Source organism: Pomacea canaliculata, linkage group LG14 (genome assembly GCF_003073045.1).
Source record: "Pomacea canaliculata isolate SZHN2017 linkage group LG14, ASM307304v1, whole genome shotgun sequence".
NCBI lineage: Eukaryota > Metazoa > Mollusca > Gastropoda > Architaenioglossa > Ampullariidae > Pomacea > Pomacea canaliculata.
Window position 1 is genome coordinate 16,155,446 of NC_037603.1, and position 15,283 is coordinate 16,170,728.

At 37.7% G+C, this 15,283-nt stretch overlaps 2 protein-coding genes across 8 annotated transcripts; both read right to left on the reverse strand.

Moving 5' to 3' along the window:
• Window positions 1-519: 519 nt before the first annotated feature.
• Window positions 520-15,163, reverse strand: LOC112555781 (zinc finger protein 501-like). 7 transcript variants are annotated; one of them, XM_025224293.1, is made up of 6 exons: window positions 14,927-15,163; window positions 11,283-11,389; window positions 10,179-10,404; window positions 2,597-2,756; window positions 1,966-2,446; window positions 520-1,510 (listed from the first exon to the last, which is right to left on the reverse strand). In XM_025224293.1, exons 4-6 carry the CDS (start codon window positions 2,725-2,727, stop codon window positions 545-547), a joined length of 1,578 nt encoding a protein of 525 aa, XP_025080078.1. In that variant the 5' UTR covers window positions 2,728-2,756; window positions 10,179-10,404; window positions 11,283-11,389; window positions 14,927-15,163; the 3' UTR covers window positions 520-544. The 7 variants fall into 7 exon arrangements, with proteins under 7 accessions (XP_025080078.1, XP_025080079.1, XP_025080077.1 ...); XM_025224294.1 differs by lacking the exon at window positions 11,283-11,389; XM_025224292.1 differs by lacking the exon at window positions 14,927-15,163 and having other exon boundaries at window positions 11,283-11,527.
• On the reverse strand, window positions 6,245-10,382 carry LOC112554827 (zinc finger protein OZF-like). The gene is made up of 3 exons (XM_025222880.1): window positions 10,179-10,382; window positions 8,317-8,473; window positions 6,245-7,608 (listed from the first exon to the last, which is right to left on the reverse strand). The coding sequence occupies exons 1-3, from the start codon at window positions 10,380-10,382 to the stop codon at window positions 6,431-6,433; spliced, it is 1,539 nt and encodes a 512-aa protein (XP_025078665.1). The 3' UTR covers window positions 6,245-6,430.
• Window positions 15,164-15,283: the final 120 nt, after the last annotated feature.

Below are 15,283 nucleotides of genomic sequence, written 5' to 3' on the forward strand. Positions count from 1 at the left end.
GACACCCAAGGAAATCAATGAGGACATGGCAAAGACACTTGCTGAGGACTCCCCTTTCAAGTGTATTGATACTAAGGGGACTATATAGAAAAATTGTGAAAAACTGCCTTGTTTCTGCAACTCCTGGGTGAAGCTTAGAACTTTTTGAATGACCCTCATATGAGTGCCTGAGAGTTGGTTACCTACTGTAGGCTGAATAGTCCACAACAAATGCAGAGACAATTAAGATTTAGAGCAGTAAAAGCTTATTCTACAGTACCTGATATTGTCATTAATAGTAATATTCTTCCCCTCCGAAAAAAAAACTTCCATCAAAGCAACAAATATAGCCTCAAACATGTCTCTAACCATGTACAGATGCAAATCTGCACACAATGAATACATGTAGCAACCTTTGTCTTTTCTCCATTCAGGGAACTACTAAACTAGAAGTTATGTCCGGTTTTTTCCTTTGTTTTTTTCTTTTGCCACTTAAAGTTTTCATTCCGCTTTGAAATCAAGAGAAAAACAACAAAATCCTTTGTTAGTAATGAGGACATTGTATTCAGGTGACATTAAATGTAAATGATAGCTTACCATTAACATGTTTACGTTTGTGTCTTCGAAAATTGGATGCATCGGAAAATGAGGCGCCACATTCATGACAAATGAACGGTTTATAGCCAGTATGAATTCTCTTGTGGATTGTCAGAACACTCATTCTGGTAAAAGACTTCTCACAAATGTCACATTTGTATGGTTTATCTCCGGTGTGAATCCTCATATGTGTTGTTAGTGAGCCAGACTCTGTAAAAGCTGTTCCACACAGCTGGCAGAGGTAAGGTCTTTCACCTGTGTGAACACGCATGTGTTTCGTGACATGGTTGGATTCAGCAAACGATGCACCACACTCTGTGCAGATGTATGGTTTGTCACCTGTGTGTGTCCTAATGTGTCTGGCAAGGTTTCCTGACTGAGCAAAAGCTGCACCACATTCATAACATGTAAAGGGCTTGTCACCTGTGTGAATGCGGACGTGCACTGCAAAATTTGATGAGTCGGTAAAAGCTGCATCACAATGAGGACATTTGTATTTCTTCTCTAACGAATGCCGCCACACATGCTTGGTCAGTCTGTTCAACCTGGCAAAAGAAGACTTGCACTCACTGCATTTGTAGGATTTAGGAAACTGCAGAGAATTTTCATGAGTTGGCATGTGTTCTCCCAGTTCACTAGGCTGACAAAAAGCAGCATCACACTCCCGGCACTGAAATGGTTTTTTGCCAGTATGGGAACGCATGTGTGCTTGCAAGCTGCCCTTCCATTTGAATGTCTTGCGGCAGATTACACAGGTGACTGGTGGAGCTTTACCAGGTATGAGGGTGTGAATTTTTTTATGCCTCTGAAGTCTGTATTTTTCAGTGAAAATAGCATCACAGTCTGTGCAGGCAAAGTGCTTTACTTTACCTCTGCCTTTTCTTTTTCCCTTTTGACCAACTGCCTTCTGTGGACGTTTATCCCCGATACACTCCTGTAGAATGTATAACATATTACTCATTTTCATCTGAATTCTCACCAAATAAGCAGATAAGCAACAGTCAGTACAATAAAATAAATTTGTGACATGGCAGATTTCAAACCTGGGGAAGATGGAACAAAAATGAAAAGCTATCTTTCTTTATAAATGCACTCAAGTTTTTGGGTTTTTTTTTTAATTGGAATGCCATCATACCTTCCATAAATTCCAATCAATTATTCATAACATCCTGATTTCTTTATCATGATAATAATCATCGTGTGTGAAATACATGCCTCTACCTGAATAAGGATGCCAATGAGCAGCCCACAGAAATCAGTGCATACACTTGAAATATAAATCTTCCCACAAAAACATAATAATTATGAAACCTATTATAAATCTTCTTTTAATGAGATTACCAACTCTGAGCTTTCACAAAGGACCTAAACTGTAAATTGACCAGTTACCTCCTCTGATTCAGATGATGAAGAAAAGTCTACAGACAAGCCCATGAACTCATCCTCAGGTTGCTCCTCTGTCACACAATCATCTCCTGTGTCATCAGATTTGTTTTCTTCTGCCAGGTCATCAGTCTTTACGAAGGTCAAATCTTGTTGCTGGGCTGGAACCTTTGGGTCAGAAACCCTTATTTGCTCTTGTCTATCACTGGCATGTGTCCTTGACTCATTCATTGCCTGATCTTCCTCAGCTGTCTGAACAACACAGAATTGCCATCTGCCATTCTTCATCTTTTCTGGATCCATGGTTTGAACAGGATCTTCTTTGCTTATCTCTTCCTTTTCCAACACCATAGTTATAGAGGAATTCGTTGGGGCTGTTTTCACTCGACCAGATCTAAAGCTGCAGAGATCACAAACAAGTGGAAGTGGAGCTTGGCATGCAGCACAAAATTCTCTGGTGGGTTGCTGGCTACAGGTGTCTTCATAACTGGGGATTGAAAATGTTAGAATCTGAAAATGTGTTACCAGGTGAATGGAGATAAGTGCAATTTCTTTAAATTAAAGAAAGTATTTCAAAAATGGATCTTGATTTACATTATTTTTCTGGAGCATTGCTGATCTACAAAGCAGTACTTACTGTCTGAGCAGGAAGCTAGCAATCTCTGTGTCTGTGGACAGACCACACATCACTCCAAACTGACGCCAGTGATTTAAGACATCAAAGCGAATGTATAAATAGTCCATGGTAGTTTTGTATGCATCCTCCATGTTGTGTCCAGGTAACTTACAATGTTAACCTGCAAACGTTTGAAATTTTGCTTTGCAGTTCTAATAATAATAGTGAGTACTAATCATAAGTGAATTTACACATTTCCCAGCTCAATGTGTTGCACTCAAAATACTACAAAACAACCAAGCCAACCATACAAGAAACATACACATTAGCAAACAACACCCTGGCAGACATGAACTAACATATAGATAAAGATGAAGAACTAAGAAATATGCTTGGGTATGCAAGATTAGCGCAGACAAGTATGCTGGGGTAAGGCCATGAACACAACAACAGTGTGGTATCTTGTGACTAATGTCAGCTTTTGCGAGGTAGAAAATGACAGGATCTGATGTAACAGATACTGTGAAGCTCAAAATGGTTGCACTACACTGAAGCAAGATTCATGAGATAATGATATTTTGATAACACAAGATTCTGGACGGTCTAGCGAAATGCTCACCACAGAGAAAGTAAATACAGTAAAGGACAGCACCTATTTCAAGTTCTTTGCATAAGCTATTGAATGGACCTCAGTTTTGTTGTCATTCATTTACCTGCTAAACAATGACTACTTCTACTGCTTGCCCGCATCAGTTTAACATAAGTTTAAAGTGAAAAATAAACAACCAACGTCAGTGAAACGAGAAATATGCGTTAAACCAATATCTAAATGGGCATTAGCAAACAAGCTTTTTTTTACCCGATGGAGCATAATTTTTAAATTATGTAACTCTTAGTGCTTTTAAGCACACGATACAAACAAATGTAAAATCATAGACAAATTCTTTTTTAAGTGTAAATGGTATTCGTATACTTTCCCACTGGCATACGTATTGTGCATCATAATTCGCATTATTTTTACTTTTCTACGCATTATCACAGCGTTTTTTACGTCAAGGCAACAAATGGGGGACGATATCTGATTTCTATTTTGTGACAGTATCAGGTGATTTAAATGATAACGGTTCTGCGCCATTTCATACTTCATTTAATCCGTAGTCTGTCATCGCTAACCACAATTGAAACTCTCCTCAGCAACCAGCCATGACTTGCGCTTACCAAGCGTTTGAGAGGAATGTACAGAAAAATACAGGCAAAGTTTCAGAATAATCGACTTATGTCAGCATTGTATTCCATTAGTTTGTTCATGAAGCATCATAGATATTTGAACTTTTAACAAATAACTGGTCAGTAAAGTGAAAAATCCCACAGAAATGATCAAATATTCTAGTATCTCTAAATGGTTCAAGACGTTAAGTGGATTGTTTCTAAATTTACCGATATCACTGGGGCCTAAACCTAACTAGCGATGCTGCGATTCATATTTAATATTATTGTTACTGTCTTTTGTTTCTCGGAAAGGTGTACCCACAACGAGTTTACCAATTGAAAGCCGGCGTTTTATAATTTGCTGAAGAAACACGATTTGCTAATAAGCACCATGCAGAGTAACTTAGCAACTTACTGTTGTATCATTTATATGAAAGCTTCTTTAAATTCAGTTTGAAGCGAAAGTCTCAACCTACCCAATCTCTTCGTTCCCACTTATTATTTCCACAGCTATTTAACTATTAACCACATATCTTCATCTGAAACAGGAATGTGACTTGTGTTTTACTCCCATTACTATTTTTTAAAAAGTGTCATAATACGCATCTGCATTGTAGCCAACAATAGAACAAATCAAGCTTAAAATGCAGTTTGACAACTTTTTCGTTCACACAACATATAACATACAGGAATTAACGCTCGCAAATTTTAATTGTCATAAAAAATTACAAAAGTGAAAGAAATGTTTTAATCCATGCATATAGGCCACATATTCCTCTGACCCTCTACTGGCCACTACATCTGCAAAAAAATCAGACTAAATACACACTTATACATGTATCAGCAATGACTTGTATAAGTCTTGCGACATAACTTCACTAAAAATGTGCATTTTTGTCTTATTTGCTGAAGTGTTTGCTATCAACACCTAACAAAACACCATCACATGAACAACAAAATACAAAATAGAAACAAAAAGTTTGTTTTACCAACATATCACAGGCTCCTATATATATTCTTGATGAACATTTGAAACATCGTATGGACCTGTACTGACATCAAAGACAAAACATCCACCTGCTCTCCAGTCTATAAAACATGTCTACATAAAATTTAGGAAAAACCCTACTTTGTCACAATCACAATGGTAGTGATATGATGTAAAAAATTCATAACCCATGCCAGGACAGCCAAACAGCTTCATGTTTATATACAGGCCAATGCTCTTGCCCTCTACTCTCATTTAAACATACAGATTCAATTGTTCTTCCCCTTCATATATCTTGTTCCTCCTCTCCTCTACTAATTCTTACTAAAGTATACGGCATACACTCTCAAGCCTTTACTCCCTCCAGTCTATCCTCCAGCAGAATGCTCTTGTCTGTAGTACATTCAGCCTGGCAACACTTACAACCTGGGAAAATAATTTAACTATGAAGATGATAAATATAATAAACAGTAGTATTGCAAGTGTAAATATTTGCCTTGCTTATAAAATCACAGCTGCACAAGCTGTTCAACCTTTTTTTCCTGGGTGGGGAAAGATTGTTTATATGGTACAAGCATGCAAGTTCTTGAAACCAGAAATCTACTAAATCTTTCAAATCACAACAATGCAATTTGTTATTATACTCAAGAACTTTGTAAAGCCTTGGTGTAAACAGTTTTTAAAACTTTAAAATACAAAAAGTGTTTTTCAAAAGACCACCTTAAGCAATTGAGAAAATGGCTCTAACCTATTCCCCATTTCTACCCCAACAATTATATGATGTTCAGCTCAATTGAAAGGAGATTGAGGTACTTTCTTCCCCATAAATATAGCTTCTGAGGACACACATAACCACAACAGGCACTGATTCATCCACAAATCCAAAAGTTAAATACTGCTAACTGTATCATTATCCGGTGGTTAGAGCTAGGAAACGGGACCCTGCCACCCCTCCTGAGTTTTCTACACTGGCTTCCAATTCGATCTGGCATCCAGTACAATCTGTGCTGTGTTTTAATTTCTTTACTGGCACCTGCCCTGATTATTTCTCTGAACTGCTCTTCCCTTATATCCCAGCTAGACAACTCTGTTCCTCGTCTGATGATTGTCTCATTAGTCTTCCTGTCACCAAAACAGCAACATATGGCCACAGAATTTTTAGTTATTGTGCAGCGAAACAATGGAACTCTCGATCCCTTTCCATATCTGCCACCTACCCACTATTGAATCATTTAAACGTGCACTGAAAACACACCTCTTCGTAAACAACAACTTTCCCATAATCCTAGTCCTTTTTCACATCCTTCCTTTTGAATATCATGTTACTCTCAGCTCTTGTTCTTGTTATTTGGTTCCTCTTTGTGATTTCTGTATTTGACTTTATTCTTCGTTTAGTACGGTTGTTTATTTTTTATAGTTATATGTTATTTGTTAGTTTTCCTGTCCCTTGTATGCTGTCCATGTTTCGTTCTTGTTCTTAAGCGCTAAGAACATGCTCCTTAGAAGTGTGAGTATGCGCTCTGGAAATTTTGCATTTATTATTATTATTATTAACTGATATCCTTAACTAAAAATAACCTTTTTTTAAAAGAAGTTCTTAGAAAATCCCAGCTTAGCGTCAGACCCATTTCTGTTGAAAATGTGTAAATAAAAAATGTTTAGGCAAGTGAGTTCATGTGTTTCCTGCGCATGTGAGTGTGAACACTGTTGGACTGAGTGAAAGTTGCACCACAAATCTCACAACTGAATGGCTTTTCTCCTGTGTGTTTCCGTGTATGCACTTTTAAGTTTGAAGAGTTTGCAAAAGCTGCATCACACTGATTACACTTAAATGGCTTCTCTCCTGTGTGAATTCTTGTGTGTGATTTGAGGGAACTTGACTCAAAAAATGCTTTCCCACAATCTTTGCATCTGAATGGTCTTTCATCACTGTGTTTTCTCATGTGCACTTTCATGTGATTTGCCCTGATAAATGTTGCACCACACTGTGTGCAAATGAAGTTTCGTTCTGGGGGCACTTTAGGAACATTTACCTTGTCTTCATGCTTCTTTTTATGTTCTCTGAGGTTACCTGACTGTGAGAAAGCCGCCCCACACTCACTGCACACGAACGGCCTTTCACCTGTGTGTTTACGCATATGCACCTTCAGGTGACCTGATGCAGTGAATGCAGCTCCACATTCATGGCACAGGAATGGTCTTACTCCTGAATGTGACCTCATGTGCACAGTCAGGTGACTTGAGGAAGAAAATGAAGTCCCACACTCGACACATTTGTAAGGCTTGTAGCCGGAATGTGTCAGTTTGTGCCCTATAAGATGCGATGACTGTGCAAATGCAGCATTGCAGATCTGACAGACAAAAGGCTTCTCACCTGTGTGCCTTCGCACGTGAACAGTTAGGCTTATTATGCTAGACAACTTAGTGTCACAATGAACACACTTGAATGGCTTCTTTTCTCCATGATGCTGCTGGTGAAAATGGCTAACAAGATTATCAGATTTTTTAAACTGTTCACCACAAATACTGCACACTAAGGCAATTTGAGCTCTGACAGCACACTTAGATTTGAGTTTGTTTTGTCTATGCTGTCCTCTTGTTCTTCTTTCTAAGCTTCTTATTATCCGCTTCCTTCTTTTACTCCATTCTGGAACTCCAAAAACATTCCCTGTGGTGACAATGCCATCAGCGGAATGTTGTCTAGTCTTCACAGGCTCTGCTGATTTTCCTCCTAAAACTCGTGTCAGCACTGCCTCAGCCTTCCTTCCTGTAGATCTGTCTGTGTTTTTCACTTCTTTGTGGTCTGTTAAAGCGTTTTGCACCTTCTTGAGCTGAGCTGCTCAATTCTGAAACAAACTGGATGTCTGGGTGGATTGGTCTACTGATTGGTGAGGCTTCAGAGAAGTTTCCCTGCGAAAGACAAGCTGCAGGCATGACAGACGGGGCTAAGTGGAGCTGAACACCTGATGCACTGTCCTCCAGAATTAGTAGTGCTTGATTTAGTGTTTTCATAACTGCAAACATCAATCAACAAATGCAATGTATTCCAAATGTTGCACTGGAAACAAAATAAGTATAAATATGAGGCAATCAACAAGCGCAATCATCTTCCAGGATACAGGACTACTCTGAGAAAGGGAGAACTATTTTTTCTTATAATTACTGTCATTTGTCCTTGCATATTTATATTTCTAAGGGCTTACTGAAAAATCCTGAGAACTCATATAAGAGAACTGAGGATTCATGTGTTGTGATGGTGTCTGTAGGATTTTTGCTTTAGTTGCAGTTCTACAAACAGTCTGCATATCAATAACAAAAAAAAGACATTATGAAAAAGAGGAACAGATATCACGGTGGAATCATATGCAGTCATCCTCCAACCACCCACACGTGCATACATGTGCACACACATGTGCATACATGGTCTACAGTGCAAATGATAAACATTTTTTTTAGAAAGTGAATGGTTAGTTTCCATTGCATTAAACTCACAGCAAGTTAATAAAAAGTTCTTACAACTGGACAAGGAATGCTGCAATCTGACTGTGAGACACCAAGTTCTCAAATATTCCAACTTGATCCCATCGCTTCAGAATACTGCTATCAATGGAAATAAGCTGATCTCCACTGTGTACAAGGCAGTTCTTCCTTGTATGTCTCTTCTTTAAATTAGATGAAGGCTCACTTGTATAAGGATATATCTGCCAATAACACACCAATCACTGCCTTGAAATATAATTTATTTAAAAAATATTATTTCAATTTTTTTTTTTTAATTAATGTACATGTGTACACATAAATAAAAAGAGATGGACACCCAGATCAACAAAATAAGTATTACATGATTTGAGAAATGTGTGTTATTTCAGTTTCTGCAAACCCACTGGTGACTAAACTGTGCCCTCTGAAATGAGTGTGGATTTAATTAATCAAGTGGTTCACCGTTCTGACATTTTATCAGACCAAAGACAATGAAAAGAAGAATGCATGGAAGGAGATGACATAGGATGCATATATGCCTGATTAAGCTATGCACTTGTCTTTTTCAGTTTCTCTTTACACACCTATAGTTGCCATTATTCTGTTGCTTTGCTGGAGAAAAAACTTCAAGCTGTTTTACACACAAAGGCTGACACAGACAAAATTATTCCCTTGCAAATTAGGGTAGGTCTGGGATGATCCCATTATTTTTAGTGCATTCTATTCTGGTCATAAATTCCATTAGAAAAGCTATACTTAAAAAAATCTGCACAATATTGAAGCCCCTATAATCTTTGCAACATGACAAGTGATAATGTTTCTCTTTAAGAAATTTCTATCCCATACCTCTGTACAGTCAAAGCTTCCAGGAAGATCTCACGAAAGCAGAAACACAGAACAACATCACAAAATACAGAAAGAGAGAGAAATGAAAACATTTTTTCACTCTCTTCTTTCCCCCAACTGTGACGGGGAAACAAAATATGAATGTGTTCCATCAGTGAACTGAGTGTTTTGGCACCAGGACAGCAATACACTTCTGGTCACTACAAATAATGCTAGTTCAAGTTGCAAAAATCACAGGAGACATTAAAAGACTGAACCAACAATTGTATATAAACAATAAAGACTTTTTAAAAATATAAAGTATAATGAGATATTGAAGAGTGTAAATGTGCTTAATAAGCATTTTATTAACACTAATTATATTAGATCTCCTAATGGTGCCCTGTCCTAAGTGTTTTCATAAATTGAGTACACATGGAGGGACAGATTAAACGAAGACACATTCCTAGCAGCTTTAATCTGAAATCCAGACTTGGAAAAGAACAGTAGAGTGCGAGGCAAAGGACACTGGAACCACCTGGGCCCAACTGAAGGGGGCTACCTAAAACCGGGTCCGTTGGCAAAGTTGTTGCAGGCCCTATGCTCCTCAAAGGAACAACAAGAAATAAACTAGCTAAAACTTAATCTGAAATCAAAAGTGGAATTAGTGAAATTGCTACAAACAAACACACCTGAGCCATCAGGTTAAATTACTGACAAAACCCACTTGTGTAGCATGAAAATATATATGAAATATTATAAAACATTTTTACTGCACATGGAGGTTAATCTGAACTTTTTTTATTCCTCTCTAATAAAATAACTAGGTGTATCAAAGAACATTTAAGGAGTTAGCTTCTTCAATGTCATATCAAAGAATTTTATTCTTCTAGATAGCATAACAGAGAAAATGGAAGTTGCTGGAGCAAGGGTCAAAATTTCCTCACAACAGCATTACTTCACTGTGGTGTGGAGTTGGCTACCTGCTTATAGTCTGAACACACTTGGAAGCAACTTTTTGCTTTTAATAAGAAAGCTTGAATAAGAAAAAAATTTAATGGGAAAAATACTTCTGTTCTAGACATTTAATAAAAATCTTACCTTTTTAAAGACTTCAGAATCAGGCTGGTGCTGCTCCTCAAACTTCTGTTTGCATGTTGGGCCAATGAAGATGTTCAGATGCATGTTCCTCTTGTAAATATAGGATTCTTTCAAGTGGGTGTGTGGCATGGTGTCTTCATTTATGACAATATCTGGGTCAGGGTCAGGAGATAAATTGTTGAACTGATCCTTATTTTTGTCCATATGTTTAAGTCTTGGTGCTCACCTTATAAAGAAAGGAAAGACAATAGAATAAGCATTTAATGAATCAAACAGATTATAAATTCTTCTAAAGTGTTCTAATTTACATGTCCTAACAGAAGCTTTTATCAGCCTTTAAGAGTTACACCAGAAAACTACTTTTAATGCAATTTTATACTGCTTTCTAGTGTGTATATATATATAGATCTTTCTGGCTTGTTTGGAGGAGCCTGGCAATGTTAAAACTTAAGTGTTAGTACTCTACATATGCCTTGTTTAAACTGTTGTTAATTTTAAACCCAGCCCAACGGTAGCTAGAAACATTTTATGTATAAGGTCACAGATGATCATATTTTTTTTCCAAAAACCATTTCATTAAGCATGCCAAAATTAATCACTGCCCAAAATTTCAACTTTAAAAGATAGTAGAGGTAAATGAGGTTTTTTCACTATTGTTTGGTTTAATAAGAGTGAAAGGCGCATGATGCATGGCATGATGAGGAGTTGAAATACTGGTGTTACCCTAGTAAAAACAGACACAAGGTCGCTATTAAAGGCCTGATAATTTAACTGATCTATAAAATTATTGTCAAGTAAAATTAGTTGGGATTTTTTTTTGTATTTTTAAGTTGCATGGCATTTGATAAGTTCAGTCGAATCTTTTCTCTAAGACTTTATATGCAATTTATTCGCGGATGGCGTGAGTGATAACGTCGGCGATTGCAAATTTGTTTCCAAGTAAAACGCACATAGTTCTGAAAAGGGTATCATTTTAGCTTTTACTTTGCTTTTTACTAATCTGCAACGACACTTCAACGAACGGCACTACAAGAACGGCAGAAAATATCCATTCTAAAGCAAAAGCTCATCCCTCGAAACACACAGTCAATTACTCAGGCATACCGAAATCTAATTGTTTGGTGCCAATCAACTTGCGTGCAGTACATCCCAGACTTGCTCTGACATGCAAAGCTGTGCATGTTTTGAATAAACGTTCCTGTATAATGTGCCTGGATGAATAGATAAAAGGTATATAAAGAAATATACCAAGCCAAAGAATTATCTCCGTTTCAATTTCTGTTGACAATCTTGATTGCAAAACTAGACGGTAAATGAAAATAGAGTGGCTTCCCTTGATTAAAGACCCCAACAAACAACAACAAATAACAACCACCATTCCCACCCCGATTTCAAAGCAAAAACTCGCAGAATAGTGAACAAGGTCATACTGTAGTGCTAATTCTTGAAAGTAATCATTGTGAACTGATGACCACCTTAAAATTAGCCAGAGTTTTATCTTGCTGCATCAATACATGCTATAGCTGTCTTTGGCGAAAGGTGATGCTGATCGCTTTGGGACTCATGCGAAATCGTCTAGTTTATCCCCCCCCCCCAAACCAACAACTGGGACTCATTTAATTGATATGTCTATTATAAATGAATTACAGATTTCACTGTAAAGAAGGCTTGAGCTCAGTACTGCACTCTGAACAGTCCGGGCAGCTTGATTCTGATGTGACTGGCAGTTTTTAATACTTTGGACATAATAGCTTTCGAGAGCGTCGAGTCTCGATCATCGGCAAAAATTTACCAGCAGCGAAACACTAGACAGGCACAGGTCTGCACCCATGAGGAGCTATTGCTGAACAAAATTGCTTTAAAAAAAAAACACGATCTAAATTCAAATCTTGGAAAAGTTGTAGTTGTTAACAGGCTTTTCTTCAATGTATTCCGATTGAAATGTTTTGACTGATCATGACTAGCTTATGTAAAGCTCATTACAATGCGCGCGCGCGTCTGTACAAATATATGTCTCAAAGCCACAACAACGCAGTTCAGTTTCGTCTGTCCGTCAAGTTCTTTTCTAAAAATCTAAATTTTACTAGGGTTTCATCTGGATTAGTTCATGTGTTACTTTTAATTATTTTCATAAAATAGGTCAATTGATCTGTTATTTTACTGCTCAACGGAACTTCTCTCCGGACAAAAATTAGGCGAGCTCTGCGCATGTGCCGAAGGTCACAGTTCATGACTCCTTTACAGGGTCATTTCCTGTAAGACTCGATGTCGAGGGCTATAAAAGAAGACTAGGTACATCGAACGTTCTCTTTGATCATTGCAAATCTCAGGTGAACTGATGTTTCAACGTTCTCTTCGCCGATCTTAAATCGCAAGTGTTCTGTAACACTGTCGTCTACAGCCATATAGTTACTTCTTGCTTACCTGTTATCTTTTAACATTTTTGTAGCTGAGTTCTGGTCTAGTTTCGAAATTGAAACTTGATCCCCACGTGGACTATAGGTACACTGAATTATCTGTACGTAACATATCGTCGTCTACAGCTAGTTTTTTCGTGCTTACCTGTGTTTTAGTCAATTATTTTGGGAATGCAGTGTATCATCCATAGCTTTTGTTGTGCACAGGGTCAACTATATAATTTTGTATCTTTGCATCATAGTTGTAATTGTAGCTTTAATGCTGTAAATTTAAGTGTCACATTTCTTAGGTGATACTTTGCAATTTTGTGTTGCGGATAACACATCTGTTGGAAACTTATCTTTGTTACAGTTCTTTAAGCAATATTAAGTGAAGAGAAGCAAAACCACTGCCAATAGTTCCTGCTATGAGACAGACACAGAGCATTGCAGAAATGAAGAGGACACTCGACATGAAGAGAGAACTTACAGATCTCCATATCAACCATTTCTCGGCTCTTTTGAAGGAGCAGTTTCCTGCAGTGGATGGCCTACAGATGCTGGCTGTGTTTCAATCTCAAGAATGCCAGCGTGTGGGAACACCAACAGGAAAATTTGTGCAAATTTTACATGTAGTAGGTAACCACTGGTTTACGGTAACATTCATTGCTCTCAACCAAGTGAGATGGAGTATGATTCTTTCTTTGACACAGTCAGAGAGGAGTGTAAGGAAACATTTCTAAAGCAGTTAGCCTGACTTCTGTTTACAGATGGCCAGTACATTTCAATTAAATTTGTTAATGTACAGAAACAGCAGGTGTCTGTAACGTGTGGGCCGTTTGCACTTGCATTTGCCCATGCCCTATGTGCAGGTCTCAGGCCAGAGGGGCATATATATTTTGAAGAATTCATGTGGTTTCACCTTTCCAATTGTCTGGCTTCTGGAATTTTACAATCATTTCCTGTGCAACCTTGGCCTAGAAAGATTGTTGGTAAGGAACTGCACGGACAGCTGCAGGAGGAAGTGTTCTACATCTGCAGACAACCCAACAATCAACCGATGGCAATGATTGCGTGTGACTCCTGCAAGAAATGGTTTCATTGCCAATGCATCCAGATAAGAGAAACTAAAGTGCCCAAGCGCTTTATGCAATATTTGTAAGTGCTAGTTAAGCAGGTGCATGTTTGGTTGAATGGTTTTTGTGTGTGCTTGTGGCTTATTTTCTTTTTTGTTTTAACCTATTTTATCTACCTGTTAATATGCGAAAGGTAAATTAAAGATATAAAATTTACATCGTTTTATAACTTGCATAAAGCACAATTGATATATTAATGACTGTCAGACAATGGTGATGCAGGAGGGCTTACGTGAAACTATGAAAATAATGAACAAGCAGCAAAAAGAAGCGAAAGAGATTAGTAGACACAAAATTGTAACTGTCACTGAGAGAAGTGCACACATGAACTGGATATAACCCACATTGCAGGCCTACCATAAAGACCACAATACATGTAAGCAGGCAGTCACCCTAACACACCCAAGGTACTTCAAAGTACAAACTTTGAAAAGATGTGACACATCACATGGCCAATCAGAATACTGCCAAAGGGACATTGTTAGGTCATATTGCAATGTCTCAGGGATGATAAAACTTAGTTCAGCAGAGGGGAGCAAAGCAGGGTCATGAAGGATACTTTCTTGTGAGATGGTGGTTGATAATTTCGCTAGAGCATGTTACTCAGTGCTTGTTATTTTGTTCCTCTTTGTGTTTTATGTGCTTGTTTTTAATTCATCATTAGTACTGTTGTTTATCCTTTCTTAGTTTATGCGTTATTCCTTTGTTTTCCTGTCCCTTGTATGCTATCCATGTCTTGTACAAACTTTGCATTTGTTATTATTAATTACAGCCATTAGTAGATCATGATTTGTTTGTGTTTAATGTCGTGCCAGCAACTAGGGCTATTTCACGGCAACAAAAGTAATCTTAGCACAGCACAAAAGTTAAGCTAAACTAAATTTTGGAAAAAAACCTGAGATATAACCATAATATTCTTTAAAAAGTCAATGCAAAAAATAAACAATATGTAAAAGAGTGGGTCAAGTATAAAAAGGTGTGGTGAAGCCCAAAAAGGCCACTAACAAATCAGAAATCAAGAGAAAACAATCACCAGAACATGAAATTTCTTAAATTTGATGGTAAAGTCTTATCTTCATTAAAAATGTAAAGATTGCTGCCAATGGGACGGACCCGAAAAGAGAAAACAGTTTTCTGTAAAAAAAAAAAAAAACTGTCGACGGATAGTCTGGAGCTCAAGACAAACTATCATAATATGTAGCACACTAGAACTTACCCCACACCATGGACAAACGGGTGAGGGTTCATCTCATGTGTTCTAACTGTAATCTAGTAAGGACCACCTCCTCACAGGATGGCACGAAGGTAGGCGGTTGGAAAGAAAGGGAAGGGTGGCATATAATTTATTTTGGCCCAGAGTGTCCCAGTAAGGACTGGACGTAGGCCAAGAAGAAGGGTTTACATACAGTCTGATGATATCAGCGACTTGAAGTGGTTCTCATTTACTGCAAGTCAGTCTGATGTCGTTATCAATACACGTTTAATATTGTTAAATTTAATGAAAAGATCTAGAAAAACTTGTGGAAAACCCGTTTCATGTATTAATATTAGTTATTTTCTGGCAACAGTATGT